This window comes from Microchirus variegatus, assembly GCF_963457635.1.
Source record: "Microchirus variegatus genome assembly, chromosome: 21".
In the NCBI taxonomy this organism is placed as follows: Eukaryota; Metazoa; Chordata; class Actinopteri; order Pleuronectiformes; family Soleidae; genus Microchirus; species Microchirus variegatus.
Window position 1 is genome coordinate 10,022,101 of NC_139822.1, and position 10,000 is coordinate 10,032,100.

Sequence of the window (10,000 nt, forward strand, 5' to 3'; positions counted from 1 at the left end):
TGCGTTGCATTAGCGTTAGCCCGCTAAAGTGTGAGCTCATTATTTCCATAGACAATCACAGACACAGTACATGCTAACATGCTAATGACAGGCAGGCGTGTTACGTTAGCACAGTTAAATAAATAAAAAATCCATTATTATTTTGACCGCAAAAGACGAAGAAGACGCACGGACCGAGGCGTCTTCTGTCACTTCCTGTTTGGAGGACGCACAGATCTGATGTGAGGGGTTTTAGTCGCTCACTTCACTGCCATTGATTTTCATGCTCTCTCTCTCTCTCTCTCTCTCTCTCTCTCTCTCTCTCTCTCTCTCTCTCTCTCTCTCTCTCTCTCTCTGGACTCTCAGAGTGTTTGCATCATGTTTCTTGAAGTGAGCAGTGGTGACCTACTTTCACCACACACACACACACACACACACACACACACACACACACACACACACACACACACACACACATTACGCGGTGACAGAAGTTAATTTGTGTCGACCTTCATTTATCAGTAAAATCACACTGCTGTAAATTAATTTAATCTCTGAATGATGAAGGGACAAACCACTCACTCTCCCACACCAAAGTCACTCACTCTCTCACACCAAAGTCACTCACTCTCCCACACCAAAGTCCATAGAGTAAACCAGTGATTTTAACATCACAGCACACAGGAGTTCACAGGAGTTGTTGATCCACTGCTGCCTCCATCACTAACTTACAATGACTGATTTTGTAAAATTCAGCTTTTAAAATATTTAATTTAGACTTAAATCAGTGACCACACGAGGCAGCAGAGGACCAGCAGCTCCTGTGTCCCTGTGAGCTAAAATCACTGGTTTTCTCTGTGGACTTTGGTGACATAGATATTAAGTGGCTGAAACTCTCCCTTTAAACTTATTTCATCCAGCTTGTTTGACTTTGTTTGTTAGACGTTCACACACACACACACACACACACACACACACACACACACACACACACACACACACACACTCAGACCCTGAGGAGGATGAACTTACTGAGAGCAGAAAACAGATCTGACTGCTGTAAAGGGAAACCCCCTCTTCAATCCCACAATCCCTTTCTGCTGCTGCTGACACACCACGTGTGTGTGTGTGTGTGTGTGTGTGTGTGTGTGTGTGTGTGTGTGTGTGTGTGTGTGTGTGTGTGTGTGTGTGTGTGTGTGTGTGTGTGTGTGTGTGTGTGTGTGTGAGTCTGAGTGAGGAAATCGTTAGCGTCTGTAATTTCAGCCGTGTCTGAATCTGCCGTGTCAGTGATTTTCACCGACATCCTGGAACAGCACCGCCAAAATAAATGAATAAATAAATAAATAAATAAATAAATAAATAAAGATCCAAACAACCTGAACGTACACACACACACACACACACACACGTAGAGTTTTTGCCCGTCGTAAAAGTCTGAAAGTTTGGTTTCCTGACGTAACTGGCAACCCGTGGTTGCTCGGCAGCTGAGACTCTACTGACTGCAATGACTGGTAGACGGAGGTAGGTGGCGCCACATGACGCCAAAACATGATTTCAAAACATAAACATGATGCAAAATATGTTTTTTAATGCAAATATTTTTAAAAAAAAGATTTTTAAACTAAAAAAATCACTATGACATCACTGTAGTGTGTGTGTGTGTGTGTGTGTGTGTGTGTGTGAAAGGCCTGAGGCGAACGCTCTGACGAGGTCGTGGAGGTCAGGACCTCTGGGCTCCTGGGCCAGGGGGCGGAGCCACAGGGACTTTATTATTAACAACAACAACAGCAACAACAACAGCAACAATAATAATAACAATAATAATAACATAACTCAGTGTGAAGGAGGGAGCAGAGGGAGAGAGACGATGTCAGAGAGGAGGGAGGAAGTTAATTTGTTCTGGTGTTGAGGGGAGGAAGACAAACACGACAAGGTCGCCACGGTAACGTCACCAAAAACCACCAGTCATGGACTAATGTGGATCATAAAGGGTCCAACGCTGAGTCATGAGAGACCAGGGGATTATGAGGCGTGACGCAGACCAGTGTGTGTGTGTGTGTGTGTGTGTGTGTGTGTGTGTGTTTCCCTGTTTTACCCTGTTTCCTCTGTGAAAAAACACCTGAGAGCTTCATTAAGTCACTTTACGATCCCTGATCCACCGTCACGGCGGCAGAGAAACCAGCCTCCTGACAGCTGCTGGTCCTCTGCTGCCTCCTGTGGTCACTTTGTGTCACTGACATAAATTGAAATGAAGAATTTTAGTGATGGAGGCAGCAGTGGATCAACAACTCCTGTGAACTCCTGTGTGCTGTGATGTTAAAATCACTGGTTAACTCTATGGACTTTGGTGTGGGAGAGTGAGTGACTTCGGTGTGGGAGAGTGAGTGACTTTGGTGTGGGAGAGTTAGTGACTTTAATGTGGGAGAGTGAGTGACTTTGGTGTGTGAGAGTGAGTGACTTTGGTGTGTGAGAGTGAGTGGTTTACAAACTTCTGGCTAAAATCTGTGGCAGCCATGTTTTAAATGACAATGTGTGTCTCGTTCTCAGCAGCAGGGGGCGCTCACAGCTCAGTCACTACTGTACACAATCTGAAATGTGCCTTTATAAAACATGAGGTCAGAGTGACCTTTGACCCTGACCTTTGAACCCATGAGGGAACGTTTGTGCTGTTTGTGACGTAAACGTGGATTAAACCCAGTGACTGAGTCGTAATCCGCCCTCTTCTCTGCAGAGTCAGCGTTAGATGAAACTCTGAGTTAATTAAGCCTCGACCTTAAATTTCTCTCTGTAATGAAGCGCTGAACGAGTCCCAGAGGAGTTTGTCCAACATTGATGAGATTAATCTGAATGACCACGGACGCTAGTCCATTAGCAAAGTGAAGCCAAAACTGGTAAATACACAGAAAACAGCTCCACAGAGAGAGAGGCAACATGAGCCTGAACATGACACAGAGACGGCAGCAAACCATGACTCAGCAAACCATAATAGTCGGCATCACCCTGAACAAGGATCTGTTGAAAATATTTGTAAATCTCTTAAGGAATAATTTCTATGAATTTTTGAAAATCAGGAAATGATCATTTGCCCTGATGCACTTTGACAGTGAGCTGAGCTTCTTCTCAAAAACAAAAAGTATCTCAGAATGACTTTAAATTCACCAAAAGTCTAATTGTCAGTTTGTCCACACTAAAACACGACCCTGCAGTTTTCAAAATAAAAGTCTCTCTTCCTGTTCATCCACACTAAAACACGACCCTTTAGTTTTCAAAATAAAAGTCTCTCTTCCTGTTCATCCACACTAAAACACGACCCTCCAGTTTTCAAAATAAAAGTCTCTCTTCCTGTTCATCCACACTAAAACACAACCCTGCAGTTTTCAAAATAAAAGTCTCTCTTCCTGTTCATCCACACTAAAACACAACCCTGCAGTTTTCAAAATAAAAGTCTCTCTTCCTGTTCGTCCACACTAAAACACAACCCTGCAGTTTTCAAAATAAAAGTCTCTCTTCCTGCTCATCCACACTAAAACACAACCCTGCAGTTTTCAAAATAAAAGTCTCTCTTCCTGTTCGTCCACACTAAAACACAACCCTGCAGTTTTCAAAATAAAAGTCTCTCTTCCTGCTCATCCACACTAAAACACAACCCTGCAGTTTTCAAAATAAAAGTCTCTCTTCCTGTTCAGCCACACTAAAACACAACCTCAGAGCTTTTGTTTGTTTAAAGTTGTGCAGAAGTGAACGGAGGCAGATGAGAGCAGTGCATTGTGGGTAGGAGGAGCGCTGCTGTCAGGCCTGTCTGGATGCCAGGACGAGGTCAAAGGTCACCGCTGATCAGCCACAGAATCTGCCGATGTCAGACGTCTCCTGTTTCCCCTCGCTCGCCCTCTGTCCCACTCTCTCTCTCTCGCTCTCTGTTTTCACACATGCTCGCTCTACCTCTCTCTCTCTCTCTCTCTCTCTCTGTGTTGTTATGGTAACCAGTGTTTCACTATTTCACTATTTCACTAATTCACTATTTCTGTACGACAGCGGCTCGGTGCTTCAGCCTGACGTTCCCTCACTGTGTCGCCTGCAGGGGGCGCACACGAGCAGCCAGGACGTCATATCAGACCGTGCTAATCGCACACAGAGCCGGAACCAGGACGAACAGATCGCAGAAAACAAAACAATAATAATCATTATTATTATTATGATGATTATTATTATTATTATTGATCAGAGACAACGTCAGAGGTCAGAGGTCAGCGGTCACAGAGACAGAAGAAAGTGATGACGACACCACAGAGTTGTGTTGTTTGTGTGTTTGTGTAAACTGAACCTTTAATAAAGTCGTCAGTTTTCACTGATGTCGTTGTTTTTATTTATGATATCAGTGTTTAGTGAAAAATAATCTTACAACTGGGATTATGATCAGTTTACACACACACACACACACACACACACACTGAACACAGTTTCTTTTCATCCACACTAAAACACAACCCAGCAGTTTTCAAAATAAAAGTCTCAATTTCTTGCCATCCACACTAAGATACAACCTTAGAGCTTTCAAAATAAAAGTCTAATTTTCTGTCCATCCACACTTTAGAGCTTTCAAAATAAAAGTCTATTTGTTTGTTTGTTCACACTAAAACGCAACCCGGCAGTTTTCAAAATAAAAGTCTGAGTTTCTGTCCATCCACATTTTAGAGCTTTCAAAATAAAAGTCTAATTTTCTATTTGTCTATACTAGAACACAACCCAGCAGTTTTCAAAATAAAAGTCTCACTTTCTGCCCATCCACACTTTAGAGCTTTCAAAATAAAAGTGTAATTTTCTATTTGTCCACACTAGAACACAACCCAGCAGTTTTCAAAATAAAAGTCTGAGTTTATGTCCATCCACACTTTAGAGCTTTCAAAATAAAAGTGTCACTTTCTGTCCATCCACTCTAAGATACAACCTTAGAGCTTTCAAAATAAAAGTCTCATTTTCTGTCCAGCCACACTTTAGAGCTTTCAAAATAAAAGTCTAATTGTTAGTTTGTCCACACTAAAACACAACCCAGCAGTTTTCAAAATAAAAGTCTCACTTTCTGCCCATCCACACTAAGACACATCCTTAGAGCTTTCAAAATAAAAGTCTGACTTATGGTCGTCATCATCATCATCATCATCATCATCATCACAGCAGCTCAGAGACACTGAGGACATTTCTGTCACCAGGTGAGGAGACACTTGTGTCCCAGCTCCATCCATTCATACATGATCAGCTGATCAGAGGTCAGAGGTCAGGGGTCAGGGGGGCGTGTACTTACACAAAGGCGTGGTAGAGCAGCGCCCATCCTCGCGGCCTCTCCAGCGTGTCGTAGATCAGGTTCTGGATCCTCCTCCTCCTGATGTTATTCCTCTTGTTGGGCCTGGTGTAGCCCAGCGGCGTCTTAGCGAGCCGCCCCACGCCGAGGCCCTGGGAGCCGCGACCCGACGACACCAGCAGAAGGGCGCCATCTTTGTCCCCGCCCCCAGGAACGCCCTGCTCCAGGAGGTCTGCGAGCGGCGTCGGAGGTGGAGCTCCGCCCGGCGGAGGCTTCTTCTTCTGCTCCTCCGAGCCGCTAACGACGACGCTCCTGGAGCGAAGCCCCATGATCAGTGGAGGAGGAGGAGGAGCAGGAGGAGGAGCAAGAGGAGGAGGAGGAGGAGGAGCCAGATGACGATGATGACGCCCGGCGAGGAACGCATGCCATGATCCGGAGACGGAAGACGGACGATGGCGAACCGTCCACGACGTTCAGCGACGGAGACACGGAGGGAGCTGAGAGGAGCGACTGAGAGGAGGAGGAGCAGGAGGAGGGGGAGGAGGGGGAGGAGGAGAGGGAGGAGGAGCAAGAGGAGCAAGAGGAGAGGGAGGAGGGGGAGGAGAGGGAGGAGCAGGAGGAGAGGGAGGGGGAGGAGCAGGAGGAGCAAGAGGAGGGGGAGGAGCAAGAGGAGGGGGAGTAGCAAGAGGAGGGGGAGGAGGAGGAGCAAGAGGAGGAGCAGGAGGAGGGAGAGTAGCAGGACGAGGAGGAGTAGGAGGAGAGGGAGGAGCAGGAGGAGCAAGAGGAGGAGAGGGAGGAGCAAGAGGAGGAGGAGGAGCAAGAGGAGGAGAGGGAGGAGCAGGAGGAGGAGGAGGAGCAAAAGGAGGAGCAACAGGAGGAGCAGCACATAAAGAGGAGAAGAAGAAGATTAGAGTTCTAGTTTTGTACACCCTAAAACACAACCCTGCACTTTTCAAAATAAAAGTCTCACTTTCTGTCATGTGACCTGCAGCAGTTTCTCTGGATTATTACATGAATCACGTGTTCATTCATTAATTCATGTAACAGCACATACACACTCACTGTGCGGACGCAGTTTTGTCACTGCCCACAAACACGATTTGTTCCACACAGGTTTGCGAAATGTGTGGCTACTTCCTGTTCGAGACAGGCTACTTCCTGTTCGGAATTTAAACATGTAAAAAATTACGTTAAATTGAATTTGACGTCATTTTCGTACAAAAATAAATCCGCGTGAAGCTGCAGTCAGGTGACACCAGCTGTCAATCACACTCATGTCGGGAGTCGCCCCCTGGTGGCTGCAGAGAGCAGAGCAGAGGACTTTGTCCACGTTCAGGAATGTGGACACATTCTGTCCTCAGACCACCTCACAATGTGTGTGTGTGTGTGTGTGTGTGTGTGCGTGTGAGTGTGCGTGTGTGTGTTTTCCTAGACACACACATACACACACACACACACACACACACGTCAGTCAGTCAACATTTGTATCGGAGAAACAAAGAACTGAGCAAAATCACGTTACATCTTTGACACACACACAGAGACGCGTGCGCGTGCAAACACACACTCTCACACACACACGCACGCGCGCGTAAACACACACACACACACACACACACACACAAAGGACAAAAAAACAGCGGTACGTACCAGCGGCGGATCCCGGGCATGTCTCGAGCCTCCGGAGCTTCAGCCTCCATCCACCTGCAGAGGAAGAGGAAGAGGAGGAGGAGGAGGAGGAGGAGAAGAGAAGAGGAAGGGTGGAGACAGAGGAGGAGGAAGAGGAGGAGGAGAAAGAGCGAGAGATGCTGCTGCGAGGAAGAGCTGGAGACTGACTGAGAGAGAGAGAGAGAGAGAGAGAGAGAGAGAGAGAGAGAGAGAGAGAGAGAGAGAGAGAGCAGCGTGGACGCGACTCACTCACACACACGCGCGTGCGTGCGCGCTCTGGTGCGCTCCGTGCACGCGCAGGAAGGCAAAAAAAAACTCAGACAGGTGAAAGAAAACACAGCAGAAATGAAAGATATGTGCAGTCATGACACACACACACACACACACTCACTCTCCCACACCAAAGTCACTCACTCTCCCACACCAAAGTCACTCACTCTCCCCACACCAAAGTCACCCACTCTGCCATTTGGTGTGGGAGAGTGATTGGTCTTTTTCTTCATGTGACCTGATCACAACACCATCATCATCATCATCATCATCACACGGTCAACACGCGTTTATTTTGCTGAGTCGTTGTTTTCAGACTCCGTCCTCAGGGACTCGACACCTGGAGTCGTTTCTCACGCCGTTCATCATCGATTCATCGAGTCAGTGAACGCCTCACGGGTCCACGAACACAACACCTTTGATCTGACCACGGTCACACACTGGAGACATGGAGTCAGAGGGGGAGGCTTTTATTCTGGAAACTGTACGCGTGTGTTTCAGTGTGGACGAACATAGATGGAGACTTTTATTTTGAAAAAATGCAAGCTTACATTTTCGTGTGGATGAACATAAATGGAGACTTTTATTTTGGAAACTGTAAGCTTGTGTTTCAGTGTGGACGAAACATAGATGGAGACTTTTATTTTGGAAACTGTACGCGTGTGTTTCAGTGTGGATGACCATAGATGGAGACTTTTATTTTGAAATAATGCAAGCTTACATTTTCGTGTGGATGACCATAGATGGAGAATTTTGGAAACTGTAAGGTTGTGTTTTAGTGTGGACGAAAATGAATGGAGACTTTTATTTTGGAAACTGTTAGGTTGTGTTTTAGTGTGGATGACCATAGATGGAGACTTTTATTTTGGATTGTGCAAGATCGTATATTAAAATATGAACTCACTTTATGTTTTCCTTTTTACATGAATGTAAATAAAGACATTCATTCATTATCTCATTCACTCATTCATTCATTCATTCATTCATTCTTCCACAGGAGGAGCTGAGGTTAGTAAACCACACAAAGTTAAAGTCAAACGTTAAATAATGAAGTTTAAAGAACCACAGACACAAACGTGTGTTTCCTGTTTCACCACCAAACCAACACTTTTCATCAATAATGAATGAGGCGCAGCAGGAAGTGACCGCTGATCACTTTACTGCGTCCAGGAAACGGTTTAATAATATATTTTAAAAAATATACAAGTCTACTGTCACTGTTTTCCTGCACACACACACACACACACTAAGAGCCGACACTTTTATTTTGAAAACTGCTCCACAGACAGAAAGTCAGACTGACTTTGATTTTGGAAACTACAAGGTTGTGTTTCAGTGACTTTTATTTTGAAAAAAGCGGGGGTTTTGTTTCAGCATAAACGAACAGAAACAGACTATACAGGCTTTTATTTTGAAGACCACAGGGGTCATGTTTTAGTGTGGACTAAAAAAATAGAGGCTTTTATTTTGAAGACTATAGGCTCTTGTTTTAGTGTGGAATAAAAAATAGAGGCTTTTATTTTGAAGACCATGGGGTCATGTTTTAGTGTGGAAAAACAGGGATGAATACCTTTATTTTGAAATCCGCAGGTTTGTCTTTCAGTGTGGACGAAAAGAGACATGGCGACTTGAAGTGACGTCGCAGACGTCCACGTTCTCGTCCACGTTCTTGTCCACGTTCTCGCCATGGTCTCGTCCACGTTCTCGTCCACGTTTTTCGTCCACGTTCTCGTCTGCATTTTTTCGTCCACGTTCTCGTCCGCGTTTTCTCGTCCACATTCTCGTCCACGTTCTCGTCCACGTCCACGTTTTTTCGTCCAGGTTCTCGTCCGCGTTCTCGTCCGCGTTTTTCCGTCCGCGTTTTTTCGTCCGCATTTTTTCGTCCACATTCTCGTCCACGTTTTTTCGTCCACGTTCTCGTCCACGTTTTTTCGTCCACATTCTCGTCTGCGTTTTTCCGTCCACGTTCTCGTCCTCATTTTTTCGTCCACATTCTCTCGTCCACATTCTCGTCCACGTTCTCGTCCACGTTCTCGTCCACGTTCTCGTCCACGTTCTCGTCCGCGTTTTTTCGTCCACGTTCTCGTCCGCGTTTTTTCGTCCACATTGTCGTCTCACACACACACACAGAACCTTCACATGGAAAAAAACTGATTTTATTTGACTGTTTAAGATGATAAAGAATAAAAATCAGGATGTTAATGTGTTAAATATGTAATCAGTGCAGTGCTGTGAGCGCCCCCTGCTGGCGAGGAACACACAGGCAGGACAGAAAGTCCACAGAGAAAACCAGTGATTTCAGCTCACAGACACAGGAGCTGCTGCTGTGATAAAACACAACAAAGAGTTTTAATTGTGGTGTTAAATGAGAGGAGGAACGTCAGGATCGTCCACAAACTCCTGCTCGTGTCCTGCAGCAGATGATGAGGACACTTCCTGTGATGAGGACACTTCCTGTGATGAGGACACTTCCTGTGATGAGACCACGACGTCCAGAACTCTGTTGTTTCTTCTGAGGGAAGAAAAATAAAAGAGAGACAATAACGCGTTTTTAACGACGTAAACAAACTGTCGTAAATATACAAACTTATATACGAAGACTTTTCCTTTGACTTTTATTTCCGAAAACGGCAAGATGTGTTTTAAAGTGGACTAAAAGATACAGGCTTTTATTTTGAAGACTGTGAGGTGGTGTTTTAGTCTGACCCTCAGGGCTGAGCAGACCCTGCGTTCACTGCCCTACCCCTGACCCCTGACCCCTGACCCCTGACCCCTGACCCCTGACCC

General features: G+C 45.6%; 2 protein-coding genes across 2 annotated transcripts in view; both read right to left on the bottom strand.

The window, feature by feature from the left end:
• kcnq3 (potassium voltage-gated channel, KQT-like subfamily, member 3) overlaps window positions 1-5,604 on the bottom strand; it is a gene marked incomplete at both ends in the record, with an annotated part of 27,841 nt that extends 22,237 nt beyond the window's left edge. Inside the window, one exon of the mRNA XM_083907723.1 lies at window positions 5,279-5,604. Within this exon, the coding sequence (XP_083763849.1) occupies window positions 5,279-5,604 (326 nt within the window). The remainder of the gene's footprint in view (window positions 1-5,278) is intronic.
• A 3,323-nt stretch (window positions 5,605-8,927) lies between these two features.
• dnaaf11 (dynein axonemal assembly factor 11) overlaps window positions 8,928-10,000 on the bottom strand; it is an 8,815-nt gene continuing 7,742 nt past the window's right edge. The window contains exon 13 of the mRNA XM_083907727.1: window positions 8,928-9,725. Within this exon, the coding sequence (XP_083763853.1) occupies window positions 9,575-9,725 (151 nt within the window). The 3' untranslated portion in view covers window positions 8,928-9,574. The remainder of the gene's footprint in view (window positions 9,726-10,000) is intronic.